The sequence below is a fragment of the Mus caroli genome, chromosome 4, assembly GCF_900094665.2.
Source record: "Mus caroli chromosome 4, CAROLI_EIJ_v1.1, whole genome shotgun sequence".
NCBI lineage: Eukaryota > Metazoa > Chordata > Mammalia > Rodentia > Muridae > Mus > Mus caroli.
In genome coordinates, this window is record NC_034573.1 from 137871082 (window position 1) to 137886178 (window position 15097).

Consider the following 15097-nt stretch of genomic DNA (forward strand, 5'->3'; position numbering starts at 1 on the left):
GGGCTATACAGAGAAACCCTGTCTCAAAAAAACCAAAAAAGAAAAAAGAAAATGAGGTTAGCCACAAGACAGACCCAGACAGACTATTTTTAAAAGCAATTTCTCATGTCTGTCAAAAGAGGCACAGATTGAGCCCAGCTCCTCCAGTTTCTGTCCCTCAGGCAGTATCACTTCAGCCAGGCTCCAGAGATCACAGACATCCTGTGGCCTTTGTGCAGGTGCAGTCAAAGGAAATCTCACTTCTAGGTCTCCTGAGAGCAGCAGCACAGAGAAGGCCCAGCCTATGCTCTCCCTTCCCCATAGCCAGCTCCACTGCCAGGGAAGTTAATAAGCAAACTGGACATTGGCCTGTGGCCTTATTCCCAAACCCAAGTTTTAAGTCAGCCAACTATACGTGTGATGTGTAACAATTTAATCCACCCATGACTGCTGAGGGCAAGTCCGGAGCCCTTTTGTATTAGAGTCCCGGAGTTAATCAGTTGTCACATTATCTCAGCACAACACTGGGTAACAATCAAACAATTATAATACAATCTTTATCACCACATATGAAAAATCTTCAGACTCATTAAGAGGGGAAAAAGTGATAAAAAAAAAAAAAAAACAAGACGTAGGGACCAGAGAGATGGCTGAGCAGTTAAGAGCACTTGCTGTTCTTATAGAGGACCTGAGTTCAACTCCCAGTACCCACATCAGGTGCCTCACAACAGCCTCAGTGTCACTGCTCTCACGTATACAAGTCCATACTCACACACACACAATTTTTTTAGATTTATTTTTATGTGTATGCACGTTGTTTTACCAGCCTGTATGTATATGCACCATACGTGTGCCTGGTGTCTGTGGATGCTGAAGTTTCAGGTGGTTCTGAACCGCCATGAGGACGCTGAGAATAGAACTTATGTCCTCTGTAAGAGCAACAAGTGCTGTTAACCACTGAGCCACCTCTCCAGCTCCATACATATAATTAAAAAAAAAAAAAAATCTTACTGAACCAAGTAGGCTCGTGGACCAGTGACACCCTGAAATTAAAAAGTTTTTGGAAGGCCGGGCGTGGTGGCGCACGCCTTTAATCCCAGCACTTGGGAGGCAGAGACAGGTGGATTTCTGTGTTCGAGGCCAGCCTGGTCTACAAAGTGAGCTCCAGGACAGCCAGGGCTATACAGAGAAACCCTGTCTCGAAAAGCCAAAAAAAAAAAAAAAAAAAGTTTTTGGAACCCAGTAGGTGGCGGACAGCTACTCCCGGCTGTCATCATGCCACAAAATGAATATACTAAATTGCAACCACAAACAATATGGATATCATTTGGACTTCCATGAGAGAAAGAGAAAGAAAGGTCAGGAGGCCCATGAATATTCAAAGGCAAAAAAAAAAAAAAATGGCCTGAAGGCTAAGCTCTACCATAAACACACCAAGCTGAGAAAATACAAGTGAAAAGGACCATTAAGATGCATGAAAAGAGAAACACCAGAAGGACTATATATAGGAGGACTCCCAGGGAGCCGTGCCCACCATCCCCGCCTATCTGCTGGACAGAGAGGGGCAGTTAAAAGGGAAAGTGCTTTCCAACAGGAAACGAAAAGAAAAGGTGGAAAACAGAAGGACCCTCCCTCTACCCAAAGTTCCTGCCCAAGGAGAAACAGAAGTATTTAAAGTTATTCCAACAGGAAAAAGAAAAAAGAAGGCATGGAAGAGAATGGTTACTAAAGTCTGCTCTATTGGTGATGGCTTTACAAGAAAACCACCTAAATATGAAAAGTTCGTTAGGCCAATGGGTCTATGTTTCAAAAAAGCCCATGTCACGCACCCTGAGCTGAAAGCTACCTTGTGCCTGCCTATTCTAGGTGTGAAAAAGAATCCATCATCCCCATTATATACAACCCTGGGTGTGATCACCAAAGGTACAGTTACTGAAGTGGATGAGAGCGAGCTGGGCCTTGTGACACAAGGAGGCAAGGTGATTTGGAGAAAGTGTGCCCAAGTTCCCAACAATCCTGAGAACGATGGGGTGCATAAATGTGGTCTTGCTGGTCTGACAGTGACGTCACACACGTCATTCCACTCACTAATGAAGACCACACTCAGTCAGGGGAACCATTGCTGGGGTCTTTCTGAACTACCTTACCCCATGTGCACTCATCAAGCAGTAGTTATTAAATTGTAAAGGAAAATAAAACAATGCCCAATTAAAAAAAAAATCTTAAAAGCAAGATGCAAGCCAGGTGTGGTAGCACACACCTTTAATCCTCGCACTTGAGAGACAAGAGGCAGGCCTCTGAGTTGCAGGCCAGCCTGGTCTATATTGTAAGTTCCAGGCTGACTGAAGCTATACAGTGAGACCTCAAAAGACAGCATAAGGAAGCATGATGCAGTGTGTGTATACACATACACACACACCACACATACATACATACATACACACACACCACACACATACAGACTTACACACACACTTTAGAAAGTCAAGAGTAACTACTTTCTAGGAACAAACTAGGAAATGAAAATAATCTGCTGGGCTGGTGAGACGGCTCAGTGGGTAAGAGCACCTGACTGCTCTTCCAAAGGTCCAGAGTTCAAATCCCAGCAACCACATGGTGGCTAACAACCATCCATAACGAGATCTGGCGCCCTCTTCTGGAGTGTCTGAAGACAGCTACAGTGTACTTCATATAATAAATAAATAAATCTTTAAAAAAAAGAAAAAGAAAATAATCTGCTGATCTCTTTTTGTGTCTTAAAGAAAAACAAGAAAGGGTACTTATTAGTCACATGACAACGAGCTGTTGAGACTTCTTCAGTCTAAGAGACTAAGAGCTGTGGGCTCCTTATTATCTGTGGTCTCCAATTCCTCCAGGCAAGGGTCCTTGATGCATCAGTCATAGTACAGACTCTAGACTATGGGAATAAAAAGAATGGAAGGTGTGTGGCACCACACAAGGCTCTTATCTAGCTTTAAGAATTGTTTTTTTCAGGCTGGGTGTGGTGGCACACGCCTTTAATTCCAGCAGAGGCAGGCAGATTTCTGAGTTCAAGGCCACCCTGGTCTACAAAGTGAGTTCCAGGACAGCCAGGGCTATACAGAGAAACCCTGTCTCAAAAACAAAACAACAACAAAAAAAACACAAACAAACAAACAAAAGAATTGTTTTTCAGGCTGGCGAGATGGCTCAGCGGGTAAGAGCACTGACTGCTCTTCCTAAGGTCCTAAATTCAAATCCCACATGGTGACCTCCCGTAATGAGATCTGACACAGAGCTACAGTGTACCTGTTTATAATAATAAATAAATCTTTGGGCTGGAGAGAACAGGGACTGAGTGAGCGGGGTCAACTGGAGCAAGCAGGGCCGGCTGGAATGAGCAGAGGTCCTAAAAGTCAATTCCCAACAACCACATGAAGGCTCACAACCATCTGTACAGTTACAGTGCATTCACATACATAAAATAAATAAATAAATAAATCTTTAAAAAAAAAAAAAAAAGAATTGTTTTTCTAATTTCTTAAATGTGCGTGTTTTCTTTTTTTTCCCCTATTACCTGAAAACCAACTCTTTCAGAGGCCTGGATCTCCAGCGTATGAAGAAGGCCTTCTGCATGTTATTGTAATGACTAGGCTGAGGGCTGCAACCCTAAAGAGAATCAGGATGTGGTTGGCCACCACAGACACTGATTAGAAAGTTCAATTTTCACCCAGGCATATACCTATCACACAGTACTCAGAAGGACCTTGAGTTTAAGGCCAGCCTGGGCTACACAGAAAGACTCACAATCTTTTGCTTAGTTTTATATTTTTCTCCCTATCCTTCCTCCTTCCTTTGTTGTTCTGGGATCAAACCCAGGACCTTCCACATGCTAGAAAAGTACCCTGCCACTGAGATATAGTCCTAGGCCCTGGGACACTGTGTCTCAAACAGAAAAAGGAAAGGAGGGGAGAGAAATTTATTTGTAACCTCTGACCTCTGAGAAGAGAGGCAGAAGGCGGGCGTGGTGGTGCACGCCTTTAATCCCAGCACTTGGGAGGCAGAGGCAGGTGAATTTCTGAGTTCAAGGCCAGCCTGATCTACAGAGTGAGTTCCAGGATAGCCAGGGCTATACAGAGAAACCCTGTCTCAAAAAACAAAAATAAAATAAAATAAAGAAGAGAGGCAGAAGACTAAGCTGCTCACCAATGGCAAAGGATGCCATCAGTCACACCTACATAACAAAGCCTCTAAGAAGCTGAGAGGACTAGGTCCCAAGAGCAGGAGGATACTGGAAGGATGGCTCCCCCAGGAGATCAGGAAAGCTCCCACAAACCTTACCTGCACACCTCTATCTGCCTGTACAACTATACCCTTTAGTAAATGCATTAATAAACTAGGTACCCAAAATCATATTTTCCTGAGTGCTATGAATGGCTCTACCAATGTAATCAGACTGGGGTGGCTCAACAACCCAGTCTTTCTTTCTTATTTTTATTGTTTTGGTTCTTCAAGGCAGGGTCTTACTACGTAGCTTTGGCTGTTCTGAAACTCACTACATAGACCAAGCTGGCCTCAAACTCAGAGATCTGTCTGTCTCTGTCTTCCAAGTGCTTCCATTAAAGGTGTGTGCAACCACAGCCAGCTTCCTACCACTTTCAGCTGGCAAATGCAGCCCTCAATCTGTGGGATCTGTTGCTACCTCCAAATAACCAGCCAGTGTCTGCTGGAGATCTTCTTGGGGTGTGGGTAAAGAAGCCTCCTGCATCTGGTATCAAAAATGGGGTACAGGGTAAGGTGAGAGTGAGAGGAAGTGCTTTCTCTGAAGCCTCTGTCTACCTAAGGTCAGGATTTGCCACAGGACAGTCAAATGTTGGGAATCCCTCTCCAGACTTCCTGTCAACGGGGGCAGATAATGGAGACAGAATCACAAGGCAGGACAGAGATCTAGCAGCCAGCCCAAACTCTGTCCCAGCAACTATCTGTTCTTTAAACCCATGCACCTGTCTACCCTAACATCCATGTAAAATCCAATAGGGATAACTCTATTTTAAACGTCAAAATTTTAAAAAATGAAAACCAAGCTCTCTCTTCTGAAGTTGCCTATACCCATCTGCCTGAGAAGAATGCTATCCGATCTCTCCCCTACTGTGCCTGGCTCTCGGGTATGTACCTGCCTCTTGGCTAGTTTATTCGCCAGCAGGGAGAAATGGGAATGGCCTTTGTCCCACACCAGGGCTCCACAAACCAGTTTCAGCTATCCAGAAGAAGCAAATCTACAGAGGCAGAGGATTAGGGGCCACCTACACTGGGTGTGCTGCTAATACGGATATACGGCTGTACTGGAGGCCATCTAGGGGTATACAGAGTGACCATGTCTTAAAAAAAAAAAAGAAAAGAAAAAGAAAAAGCTGACTCGATAGCTCTGTGAGCAAAACCATACACCCACAAGCTGAGTTCCATTCCCAAAACCCAAGTAAAGATCAGAAAACTAACTCCACAGACCTCCACATGTGACCCCCTAACAATAACAACAGATTTTAGCCGGGCGTGGTGGCGCACGCCTTTAAGCCCAGCACTCGGGAGGCAGAGGCAGGCAGATTTCTGAGTTCAAGGCCAACCTGGTCTATAGAGTGAGTTCCAGGACAGCCAGGGCTACACAGAGAAATCCTGTCTTGAAAAACAAAACAAAAAAAAACCCAACAGATTTTATTTTTATATGCATGAGTGTTTTGCCTGCATGCATATGTGTACCACATGCATAACTATTTCCCACAAAGGCCAGAAAGGGACACTGAACATCCTGGAATCGAATACAGATGGAATTGAACCCAGGACCCCTGGAAAAGCAATCAATGCTTTTAACAACTGAGCCATCTTTCCAGCCCCTAACAATAAGTTTTAAAATTAAAAAAGAAAAATGTCATTGCCCCCCCCCCATCCCAAATAAATACAAAAAGCTGCTCAGAGGGCTGGTCCTTAGATGTACACTGAGCAGACTTCCCTGATTAAGTGTCTGAATGAATTTGCTCTTATGAACCTAAAACAGCTGGGGCAGTGGTGGCTCACACCTTTAATCCCAGCACTTGGGAGGCAGAGGCAGGTGGATTTCTGAGTTCGAGGCCAGCCTGGTCTACAGAGTGAATTCCAGGACAGCCAGGGCTATACAGAGAAACCCTGTCTCGAAAAACCAAAAAAAAAAAAAAAAATCACATGAACATTCTATCAGCCTAAGGCAAGTGAGCTACAAATGGGTGTGACAGAGTTACTCAAAAGGTTGGAAAGGAAACAAAAACGTTGGATAGATAGCTCAGCAGTTAAGAGCACTGACTGCTCTTGCAGAGTTCAATAGGAACCCGTGTCTGAAGACAGCTACCGTATACTCATATACATTAATTAAATAAATAAATCTTTTTTGAGAAATAAGAGGTTGGATAGGATTGATGGAGCAGCCTTTGTGAGTCCCCAGAAGAGCTCTTCCCATCTCAGCCTCCCAGGTCCAGTGGAACCACTAAAGGGGAACCACAACATGTGGCCCCACACTCTTCAATGTCCCATATCTGAAACTGGAAACTATAATCCAGAATAGGTCAGAAGAGAGAGAGGCAAGGTCTCCTCACAGCTCATGAGAGAGAATGTTTTGAGCACTCACAGGGAAGAGCTTCGACCCTGGGTTTCTGAAAGGTTTAATGGCAAACACGCTCTATATCCAGGCAGAACTGGAATGCATCACCACCAGACTGTGGGTCCAGGTTAAGGACTTGCTAGGCACAACTTCCCAAGTCAGTTATCTCCCCCCTCCCCCATTCCCTGAGGCAGAGGGTCAAAGAGCATCTCTGGTTGGAGGCCTGAAGCACTCTCACTACACCAGTTACCCAGGACAGCATCTGGAACACCTCACCTCATAGTCTTTCCTTGGAAGGATCTCATCCTCCTCTTCCTGTGTCTCCCCAAGGATGGTCTAGAAAAACAGATTCACAGAATGGAGATCTTTTAATGGGTTAAGGGTACAAGGAGGGTAGTATTATTAAAATCGAAATTAGCTAGAGCCATCTTCAAAGAGGAACAAAATTTCAAAACCATGTTGGGCTGGATATTTAGTCACCAGCTGAGCTCTACATTTCTATTGATCGACGAATTCTTTAAATCGTAATGCTCACCTTCAGGACACCTGAAAGATGTCTGATGGCAGCTTCGTTGGAGGAGAAAATTCGTGTTTCATTTGACAATAGACTGACTACGGAATCAGGGGGGAATGTATCAACTCTGAGAACACAACTCAAGTTTTCCCAGGTTGCTTTGCAGGGGGAAGCTGGATCACCAGTGACCCAGAAAGAGTGAAGGGTAGAGAATAAGAACAGGCCGGAGAAACTACACCAACGGCATGGGCGTCACGTCCCGCTCAAGGGCTCATTCTACAATGCTTGCTTCGTTCAAAACTCAAAGAGAATATGGACGGCATTACTCCAAGCTGGCCGAAGCCCTCCCTCGGAGTCCAGAGAGAGGTTATGAGAACAGAACTCTGGCTGGGGCACGCGGAGGCAAGCTGGATGCTTCCCGAGCCCAGGCAGCGGTCCCCGGGCCCCACCGGCTGCCACCTGCAGGCGCGGTCCGGAGCGGCCCCACCCCCGGCAACGCCTCTTGTCATCCTGTCAGCCACCCCTTCCCCAGCCAGGCAGCCGCTCACCAGCTCCTCGGGGGTGCGGCTCTCCCGTTCACCGCAGCAGCAACACCACCGGCAGCAGCAGCACACAGACCCCCTGCACCCCGCCATCTTCCTCCTTTGCTGCGGCTCCGGACCACCTAGGCCAACCCCCCTCCCACCCAGGATCCGCGCCACACGTGACTGGCCCCGGGAGGGTCACGTGATCCTCTGGAGCTCCCGGTCTGGAGACAGGGAGTGGCTGCAGACGGGTGGGGCGAGAGCTCGCGTCACATGACGCAGTACTTGGCTGGCTTCCCCAGAGACCTCTGGGCGCGGCCATATTGGGGCGGGACTTCCGGCCGTCGTCTGGTCTCTTAGATGTGGCTTCCGCCTGCCGCTCGTCATGTTTCCCTTAGCAACTGACAGCTCCGCCCCGCCCTCTCCGCCAGCCCTAGGGAGGTGGCACCGCCGCCGCCACCGATCTGACGCAAGAGGTAACCCAAAAAGCTTGGGACGCTGCGGATGGATTCGCGGAGTCGGGAACACACCACCGCAAGCTAGACCTGTGGGCGGGCGTTTAGGTGCTGGCCCGCCCTCTGCACGTGAAGGCTCCTAGGGCCTATGAACTCATGGGGGCTGTCACCCCAGCCCCACTACCTGCACGAAGGTATCCCAAAGTTAAAGGAGTCCTGGATATGGGGCAGTGATCCAGACCCTGCAGCCGTCTGGGACCTGCATCCCCGCCACGGCCTGTGACCCATTGACCAGGTGACCGGATTCCCATCCCTCAGGCCATGGTGGCTGCCTGCCATAGTGTCTGTCTGTCTAGCTCTCTCCCTTGATCTCTGGGATTTTGTTTGGTTTGGTTTGTTTTTCGCGACAGTTTCTCTGTGTAGCCCTAGCTGTTCTGGAAGTCTCTGTAGATCCGGCCTCGAACTCCGAGATCCATTGCCTCCTGCGAGCTGGGATTAAATATGTGCGTTGTCATGCCTGGTTGCCATAGTCTCTTAAACCCATCTCCCTGACAGCGTCTGGAAAGGGAGAGTGGACGGACCATTAGTTTCAACGCCCAGGTGCCCATAGCGGCCTGCAGTTCACATGCATCTATCACAACTCTTCCGGGAGTGGTGGGCTCAGTGTTTGTCAGTCTTATTTAAATGATCAGTAGGTGGCAGCGAGCCATTTGAAGATTGGTGTGGAGGTCTTGGCAGTTTTGAGCCCAGTGAGTACTGCCTGTTTTACTACTCTGCCAGGCACTGGCGATGCCACGCCTGAGACTGGTCTTTCTGGTCCCAGTCACAGGCAGGGGACTGGACAGTAGAAGGGTAAACAAATTTGTCGGTTCACAGGCTCAACCTTGTGTGATATGGGAGCTCAACTAATAATGGATAGGCGGTGGGAACTGTTTGATAAATGGCTCGTTAGAAATGCTTAAACCGAGCCAGGTGTGGTGGCGCACGCCTTTAATCCCAGCACTCAGGAGGCAGAGACAGGTGGATTTCTGAGTTTGAGGCCAGCCTGGTCTACAAAGTGAGTTCCAAGACATCCAGGGCTCTACAGAAAAACCCTGTCTCAAAAAACCAGAAAAAAAAAAAAAAAAAGCTTAAACCTTGGAGCGGTTTGCTGTGCCTGAGTCAGCTCTTTCAGTTTTATTCCAGCAGTGAAAATGAGGCATTTCCCTTGGGTGGAGGAGGAAGACCTTCGAAGGCCTTTCTCATTCGCCATGAGAACCTGGCAGTTTTAGGTCAGAACAGCAGTGACACAGATAGATTGGGAGTAACACTGGCACTAAGTCTGGAGCCCGGGAGGGGAAGGAGCAATGGATTTCTTCCGATTCTTGAAGCTGAGATCCAAAATGGTACACTGACTTAGAGGTGGAAGTTTGTGGAAAGAAACAAACCTGACATGGCTTCTCTGTTGCTCCATGTCACCACACAGTTAGCCACTACTGTGCTGGCCACTGCTGTGCAGTGGTAGTGTTTACTTCTTTTCTAGACTAGACTGCAGTATGGCCCTGGGCCCTGTTGGAAGGGCATATGTGGTAGACTGTGGTCACTGATCCTTTTGACTTAATTGGCGTGTTTAGGGAGAGCTGCTACCAGGGCAGGCAACAGATGGGACAACCTTTGTTCAGAGTTGGACATAAATCCCTACCCTCGGTGACTTCAGTCCACCTGCCTCTGCAGCCCAGCCCGTGGCAAGTTCTAGCTCACAACACAACAGTCTTTTTGAAGTAGTGTGATCTCAGGAGATGGGGCTGTTCCAGGCGAAGCCAGCCACAGTGAGCTGTTCTTTCTTTGGTGGGGGAAATCTAGTGATCCTGAATGGCTAATAACCTAATCTCCTCTAACCCCTGCACTCGCTGCCTGCCCACTCCTCCCCTCCCCCACTCATCTTCCTCCTCTGACTTGTGCCTGAGCCTTCTCCAGCCGGGAAACCTTACCCCCGCCCCTTTGCGTGGCCCCAGCCTCAGCTCGAGGCTCTTTGTCACAGCTCCGCCCAGTTGGGCACACCCTCCAGGAAAGGTTCCTTCCCCACTTACTCTGGGTCTGAGCAGATCGGGATGAACCGTCAAAAAGCCAAGGTCCTCCCAGCTGGGCACTGTTATCCATCCCTGGGGATGTGGGCCCCAGAGGCTGGCTGCGTGAGGCTTTCTGTGCCACCCTCTATCAGGTAGCAGTCGCCAACGATCCGATCTGTGAGCTGAAGGGCCCGAGAGCCACTCAGTGGGAGGTGGTCATACAAAGAGGCAGACACAGCAGAGGGACGCGGGGGGGGGGGGGGGGTAGGAGGTGCTGACTGATGAAGCAGTGACTGCCATCGGAACCGCCTGCTCAGGTGTTGGGTGTGCATGGGGTTTGGCTACCAGCCCTCTAATACCCCCGGCCCCCACCCTCTACAGCAGGAATCCAGCCATGGTGAATGAGGCCAGAGGAAGTGGCAGTCCCAACCCCCGATCTGAGGGCAGCAGCAGTGGCGGCGAGAGTTCCAAGGACAGTTCGAGATGTTCCACCCCCAGCCTGGACCCAGAGCGGCACGAGAGACTCCGGGAGAAGATGAGGCGCAGAATGGACTCTGGTGACAAGTGGTTCTCCCTGGAGTTCTTCCCCCCTCGAACTGCTGAGGGAGCTGTTAACCTCATCTCCAGGTGAGTAGGGAGGTTAATCTTGGGGGTCGGCAGGCGCAGGGGAGCGTGAGCTGCCCTTTAACCCGGCAGGAAAAGGCTCTGTGGAGGGAGGGGAGGCAGGAAGAAACAGAGGCGAGACAGGGAGTTTAGTCTGTGACTTATAACTTCTTGTCTGTGAAAGTCCCTCTGAAGCAGCATTAGATATGTTTGGACGCACTCTCAGTGAGCCAAAAATGTTCATTTTTCAGGCTGCATTCTTTGGCAGAGCTTGGGGCTGGCTCATGAGGAGCTTAGGAAGTCAACAAACCGCAATTCAGGGAATGTGTTGAGCTAGCTGGACACAGAGAGAGTGCTTTTCCAAATCAGGAAACACCACATGTTTTGTGATAGCACTTTCTGAATTCCAGTTCCTTTTCTTCAAGTCAGAGAGTGATTTGTAGACCACAAGACCCCTGGGCTACATCCTGCCGCATCACAAAGATGAGAGAAAGGAAAGTCAGGCACACTGGTATCGCCTTAATACCAACACTCAGAGGCAGGAGGATAAATAACTGAGTTCAAAGCCAGCCTAAGCTACCTAGAATCCAGGCCAGCCAGCCAGGGTTATGTAATGACACCCTATCTTTAAAAGAGGGAGGAGTATAGCTGAATTGATGGAGTAAATAGCTTGTCAGAAATCTTAAATTTGATTCCTAGCACTGCATAGACAGGGTGTGGGAACATGTCTGCAATCCCAGCACTCGGGAGGCAAAAGCAAGCAGATCTGAGGTCAAGGATAGCCTGGTAGAGAGCCAGGCATGGTGGCACACACCTTTATTCCCAGCACTTAATAGGCAGAGGCAGACAGATCTGTGAGTCTGAGCTCAGCCTGGCCTACATAGTGAGTTCTAGGACAGCCAGGGCTACATAGTGGGACCCTTGTCTTGAAAACAAACAGCAAACAAAGAAATTCTCAGCTACATAGAGAGTTTGAGGTCAGTCTGGACTACATGAGACCCTGTCTCAGAAACAACCACAAACATTAAAGCCTTTTAATCCGTATTTGTCACATGCTGCTTTCTGGGTCCTGAAATCAAGACCCTGATGTTTAAACACACCATGATAGCTTTAACAGTGCTGGTGCCCACAAAAAGCTTTTGAATCTAGTTCAGGAACTCAGCCTCCCTCGGCAGGACTCTTGGCTGATGCAAAGAGACCATGGTGGCAACACAAGAGTCTGCTGGTCTCTCTCTGCCTTCCCTAAAGTGAGGCTCTCTGCCCACCCACTGCTGAGATCCCTGAGCCCTCAGCTGTCAAGACTCTAAAAAAGCTGGTGTGCTCCACTGTGAGAAGCGCAGAATGCTGTCCACACAAAACAGTGACATTGTTATACATCACTATGATAATAATCATTGCGGCATTCACTGAGCCTGGGCCCTGCTCTGAGGAGGCTGCACAGCCATCTGACCCAGAACCCTGATGGCTGTCCAGTAGGTACTGTCACCTGCCACACCTGACAGACAAACACTCTGCGGCTCCGATGCATTACTAGGTCATGTGCCTGGGAAGTACTGCTCTGATACCAACTTGCCTTCTCTGAGCTCCTGTTTACCCCAGGAGCCCTACTTAAGGAGGAAATCCCCTACAGGTTTGACCGGATGGCAGCAGGGGGCCCCCTCTTCGTAGATGTTACCTGGCACCCAGCTGGAGACCCTGGCTCAGACAAGGAGACCTCCTCCATGATGATCGCCAGCACAGCAGTAAACTACTGCGGCTTGGAAACCATCCTGCACATGACCTGCTGCCAGCAGCGCCCGGAGGAGATCACAGGCCATCTGCACAGAGCCAAGCAGCTGGGCCTGAAGAACATAATGGCGCTGAGGGGAGGTGTGGCGCCAGCACCCCTCCTCTTTGGGTTCTTGCTTTCCTGAAGGCTTCTCCTGTCCCCAGACAAGTCCTTTACTTTCCTTGGGCTCTGCACTAAGCACATCCAGGGTCAGCTTGCTGCAGGAGGATCAGTGATCGATCGCTGTGGGTAATGAGTCCATTGTGGGTGTCACACAGGTGGGATGGCCGCGTCTACAGCTTGACCTGTCTACAGTTCAGCTGGGACATGGCTTGTGCCCAATAACCCTGTTAGAATTACACAGGGCCATCAGTCGGTTGTGGCACTGTCTGACCTAGTCATAGAGTGAGTGAGCTCCCAGGAGCTCTGGGAGAGCAGAGAGGTGGGAGAGGGTGTCTGACCACACCCAGGGCATCAGGGCGAGGCCAGGCTCAGTGGAGAGCCACACCTCCTCTGGTCCCACCACCAATGGGGCACCTGCAGAGTAAGCCTTAGTAGACATTTGACAACTGACCACTGCCCTGTACCTCCTACTTGCCAGGTGTCAGGCTAGACTCACATAATAGGAAGTCTCCGCCTTTGAGGGACCCTCAGCCAAGTGTAGGCGTAGGTAGAGGGAACAAGAAGACTGGAGGTCAGGGGACACCCAGTGACCATGACCTCCAGCAACCCTGCAGACCCTGTAGGTGACCACTGGGAAGCAGAGGAAGGAGGCTTCAGCTATGCCACAGACCTGGTGAAGCACATCCGGACCGAGTTTGGCGACTATTTTGACATCTGTGTGGCAGGTGAGTGAGGACAGAGAAGGGGCAGGATGAGAAGATAGTCAGTTCAGGACGTGTTGATTGGGTGGATACAGAGTGGGGGGACACAGAGGTGAACTGAATGGCACCAGTCCTGGCCACCTGCTGCCCCTCAGCCCCACACTACTCCCACTCCAAAGCTTCCCCCTCTGCCTTCTGTACTCAATCTTCTCGTGGGGGGAAGGGGGAGAAGGGGGAGGATATGCAATGGAAGACTCCAGGGACAGGATTCATTGAGCCCTGAAAGGGGTCAGGAACTGTGGTCCTTCATTCCCTCTGTGTCCACAGGGTCCTGGGCTGGCTTCTCACTGTGCATCTGCTGCAGGAGAGGCCCTCATAGATGCACTGTCCTGGGCCTGAGTCCTGCTTCTGTGTGTGTGTGGTGTCAGCTCCAGGCAGCCCCCACTCTAACTCTTCTCAGTGTTAGCTCTCAGTTTCTAGGAAATGAAACTCACACTGGCTTAGTTCTAATCCTTGCACTAAGGGATGAGGAGGTGGGTAGAAGAGAAGGATACAAGTTCAGGGCCAGCCTGAACTTGTCTTAGAAATCCAAAGCTGGAGAGGGAAGATGTTGGTGTAAGCCTTTAATGCCAGCACTTAGAGGCCGAAGCAGGAGGATCTCTCTGAGTTCAAGGCCAGCCTGGTCTACATAGCTAATTCCAAAACAGCCAAGGCTATACAGAGAAACCCTGCCCTGAAAAAAGAAAGAATCCAGAGCTGTAGTTTGGTGCTAGAGAGCTTGTGTGTGCTAGAGGTACTAGTGTGTGCTAGAGGTACTAGTGTGTGCAGGGTCCTGGGTTCCATCCCTAGCACTGACAAAATAGATAAATGAATAAATGCCTAAGTTATGGAGTAACATATCAAGTAGTAACATTTTATTCAGCGTGTGTGTGTGTGTGTGTGTGTGTGTGTGTATACTCATGTGCTCACAAGTCGGTCAGAGGCCAGCCTTCAGGAACAGTTCTCTTTCTACCATGTCAGTCCTGGGATTCAAACTCAGGTGATCATGCTTAACAGCAAGCACCTTTACCTATTGAGCAACCCATGGACCCTCAAATAATATAATTTAAAAACAAAGTTTGTAGCTTTAGAATATTGTCATATGAGAATGGGCTTTCTCCAACCTCCCATTCGAACATGCTCCTCTCAGCTGGCTACATAACTGGCTAGGAAGCACTGCTAAAGAATTGAAGGAGCAGGCATTCCCGGCAGCTCTGATGGTCACTGCTTCTGCTGGCCCGGATGCAGCAATCTGGGGACCTGTGCCCACGGGCTCTAGCCGTGGGTGTGAGGAGGTGAGGGGAGCCTAGCAGAGCTGCAAGCTCACAGTTGTCAAATGGTTTTGTGCTTTGCCTATTGTAAACTGAGTGGTAACACTGGCTGGTTATAGTACCAAGCTTGGGGGATGAGCATTGGGTCAGTGGCTAAGGGTACTTGCAGCTCCTGCAGAGAACCCTTCTAGCACCCATACCCTGTGGCTCACAAACATCTGTAACTCCAGCTTCAGGGATCCAATACCCTGGCCTGGCCTCCATGGGCCCTGCACACACATATACACAGACACATACACATAAAACTAGAAGTAAACAAATAAAACATTTTTTAAATGGGCTGGAGAGATGGCTCAGTGGTTAAGAGCACTACCCTCTTCTGGTGTGTCTGAAGAGAGCAATGGTGAATACATAAAATAAATTTTTTTTTTTAATATTCATTTATTTTATTTATATGAGTACACTGAA

At 49.1% G+C, this 15097-nt stretch overlaps 2 protein-coding genes and 1 pseudogene across 8 annotated transcripts in view; 2 read left to right on the plus strand and 1 right to left on the minus strand.

Moving 5' to 3' along the window:
* Window positions 1-7855, minus strand: part of Clcn6 (chloride voltage-gated channel 6) — a 31774-nt gene extending 23919 nt beyond the window's left edge. The window contains exons 1-2 of one of the 2 annotated variants that reach the window (XM_021159590.2): window positions 7646-7855; window positions 6860-6919 (exon numbers count right to left, since the gene is read on the minus strand). In XM_021159590.2, the coding sequence (XP_021015249.1) occupies window positions 6860-6919; window positions 7646-7732 (147 nt within the window). In that variant the 5' untranslated portion in view covers window positions 7733-7855. Of the gene's footprint in view, window positions 1-6859; window positions 6920-7118; window positions 7546-7645 lie in introns of those variants that run through there. The other variant, XM_029476279.1, reaches the window with a different exon arrangement.
* Window positions 1255-2184, plus strand: LOC110292318 (annotated as a pseudogene).
* A 220-nt stretch (window positions 7856-8075) lies between the features above and the next one.
* Window positions 8076-15097, plus strand: part of Mthfr (methylenetetrahydrofolate reductase) — an 18038-nt gene continuing 11016 nt past the window's right edge. The window contains exons 1-4 of one of the 6 annotated variants that reach the window (XM_029476590.1): window positions 8076-8097; window positions 10506-10751; window positions 12358-12596; window positions 13233-13343. In XM_029476590.1, coding sequence (XP_029332450.1) covers window positions 10519-10751; window positions 12358-12596; window positions 13233-13343 — 583 coding nt within the window. In that variant the 5' untranslated portion in view covers window positions 8076-8097; window positions 10506-10518. The other 5 variants (XM_021161395.2, XM_029476589.1, XM_021161396.2 and 2 more) reach the window with 5 other exon arrangements.